This window comes from Rhagoletis zephyria, unplaced genomic scaffold, assembly GCF_001687245.7.
Source record: "Rhagoletis zephyria isolate East Lansing unplaced genomic scaffold, Rhagoletis_zephyria_1.1 Rzeph_scaffold_44411, whole genome shotgun sequence".
In the NCBI taxonomy this organism is placed as follows: Eukaryota; Metazoa; Arthropoda; class Insecta; order Diptera; family Tephritidae; genus Rhagoletis; species Rhagoletis zephyria.
This window is the reverse complement of record NW_016201466.1, coordinates 1-2,458: the sequence shown is the minus strand read 5'-3', so window position 1 is coordinate 2,458 and position 2,458 is coordinate 1. Positions and strand designations below refer to the sequence as shown.

The window sequence follows — 2,458 nt, the reverse complement described above, 5'->3', positions numbered from 1 at the left end:
AGGGAGTCAGTCTCGAGTTATGTAGACTCTAGACCTGCGAATGCCGTTCCAGGCATACCGAGCCCGGACACAGACGAGACGGAGTTTCATCTGCCTCGGGAGACACGAACGACACTAGCACAACTTCGCTCCGGCTACTGCAGCAGGTTAAACTCCTTCCTGAGTAGATTGAATGAGGATGTGCCAAATGAGTGTCCGGCATTCGGAGAGACCCCACATGACTCGAAACATCTCTTCGCATGCNGCATACCGAGCCCGGACACAGACGAGACGGAGTTTCATCTGCCTCGGGAGACACGAACGACACTAGCACAACTTCGCTCTGGCTACTGCAGCAGGTTAAACTCCTTCCTGAGTAGATTGAATGAGGATGTGCCAAATGAGTGTCCGGCATTCGGAGAGACCCCACATGACTCGAAACCTCTCTTCGCATGCCCGACAACCCTAACGGCCTTGTCCCTGTGGACCAACCCTACAGAAGCTGCACGCTTCCTATGGCTGCCTTTAGTGGAACTTGACGACAACGACCGAGATACCAACCGTCCTGGGCGGGGTTGTTGTAGCCGCTACAACAACAACAACAACAACAACATTTACTACTAACGTTGGCCTGTTTGGCGTCAAGATTGCGTGGAGCTCAGCCCCGCAAGGCCACTGTNTTCGCCTGTTTGGCGTCAAGATTGCGTGGAGCTCAGCCCCGCAAGGCCACTGTACAATGTGCGTTTGCTAACAGCCTCGTACAGCGCTAAGCTGAGTTGGTGCGAACGTTTACTTTGATCATTAAAAGCGTTCCTGAAATATCGCGCGGAAACCGAGTTCGTTCCTCCTCACAGGCGAACGTTAGTGTTCTAGGGTTAATGCCATTTTTTTGATTAGTACTATAAAAACAAGTTTTTTATTTTGCAATTTTTAACTTCTAATTTCATTCAATGCTAATTGTTAATATGTATTTTATGTATAGTTATAATGAATAATGTGAGTGATAAACTTGGCAAAGATGACTTGTTACATTCAAAACCTAGCTTTCATCGCACGTTTGCGGTTTTTCGCTGGCACTATCTGTCGATGCGGCATTAAGTAGAGCCGCTTCTCTNGCCATTTTTATGATTAGTACTATAAAAACAAGTTTTTTATTTTGCAATTTTTAACTTCTAATTTCATTCAATGCTAATTGTTAATATGTATTTTATGTATAGTTATAATGAATAATGTGAGTGATAAACTTGGCAAAGATGACTTGTTACATTCAAAACCTAGCTTTCATCGCACGTTTGCGGTTTTTCGCTGGCACTATCTGTCGATGCGGCATTAAGTAGAGCCGCTTCTCTGACCGCTCGTTTGTAGTCGCGGAAGCGTGGTCGTTTTGGCGGGTTCTCGGCCTCGCTTTCACTTGTTGTGCTTGCTCCGCCGCTCCCACCACCAAATCCTGTTGTGCTGTCATCATCGCTCAATTGCCTTGCCTGTTCTTCGCGACGCTTTCGCACATTCAGCCAACTCAGCAATGTTTTATTTTTTGTATTGTTTTCCGCTTTTTGTACCAACTCGATAGGTTGATTACATTTTTCAGATTTGTTTCGTGAATTATTAACAAGATTTGATACGCGGTACCATTTCAATTCGCTGGCAGGACGCAAGGTCGCCAACGCTTCTTCGTCGGTGACTCGCCTATAGTCAAGCCAGTCCTTTATGAGAAAACTAAATTTTTATATTGATATGCAATAATTACTTTATGTACGTACGTTCACTTGCTGCTCTGTTTCCAGTATGGCTGGCATCCGATGATGCAGCCATGACATTATTTTAGTTGACTCAAATGTTATAATGCTGTAACTAAACATCTTGTCTCCATTTTCGTCCTCCCAGACGTCAAAAAGGCCAGCCATTTTCAGAAGTTGTACATTCGCTGGTGTCCATGTAGACTTATCGTAAACCTTTATGCCTTCCGCTTGAGGCATGTGTAAAAGATGGGCTGCACGTTCCGAAGGTTTGGCCGATTTTGTTGTTTGCCACTCATAGAATCCTTCACACAGCACCACGCATCGCTGACCTCTTCGGAATGGACCTCGATATAACTTGGATTCTAACATATGCTCTAATCGGCAGTTGTTGGTTGACAAACCGTGACGTCGATAGTCCCCTTTGTGCCAAAACGGAATCATGCCCCACATCATAGGCACAACTACTCTCGAGTGAGAGTTCGATCCCTCACTTTCAGAGTCGTCACAGAAGTGATCAGTTGATACAATCACAGGTGTAATATCAGTAGGTGTCATATTATATGAAGGTTGATATTTACGGCCGCAATTAAACTCAGAACGCCATTCCGGAGTAAGAGTACTATCTCCAATTGAATGCCCGGCTTCTTGGTCTTCATTCTTAGGTTTATCGACGCCGTGGTTTTCAGACTTGTTTATATTGACAGTCGAATTAGTGGATTTATATTTACAGGCACAAAGTA

The 2,458-nt window shown here is 44.8% G+C and overlaps 1 protein-coding gene across 1 annotated transcript; it reads right to left on the bottom strand.

Moving 5' to 3' along the window:
• Positions 1-1,133: 1,133 nt before the first annotated feature.
• On the bottom strand, positions 1,134-2,453 carry LOC108355314 (embryonic stem cell-specific 5-hydroxymethylcytosine-binding protein; the record flags this gene model as incomplete). The annotated part of the gene is made up of 2 exons (XM_017606479.1): positions 1,134-1,682; positions 1,740-2,453. Coding segments are annotated over 2 exons (1,143 nt in total), but the record flags the coding sequence as incomplete, so codon positions are not given.
• Positions 2,454-2,458: the final 5 nt, after the last annotated feature.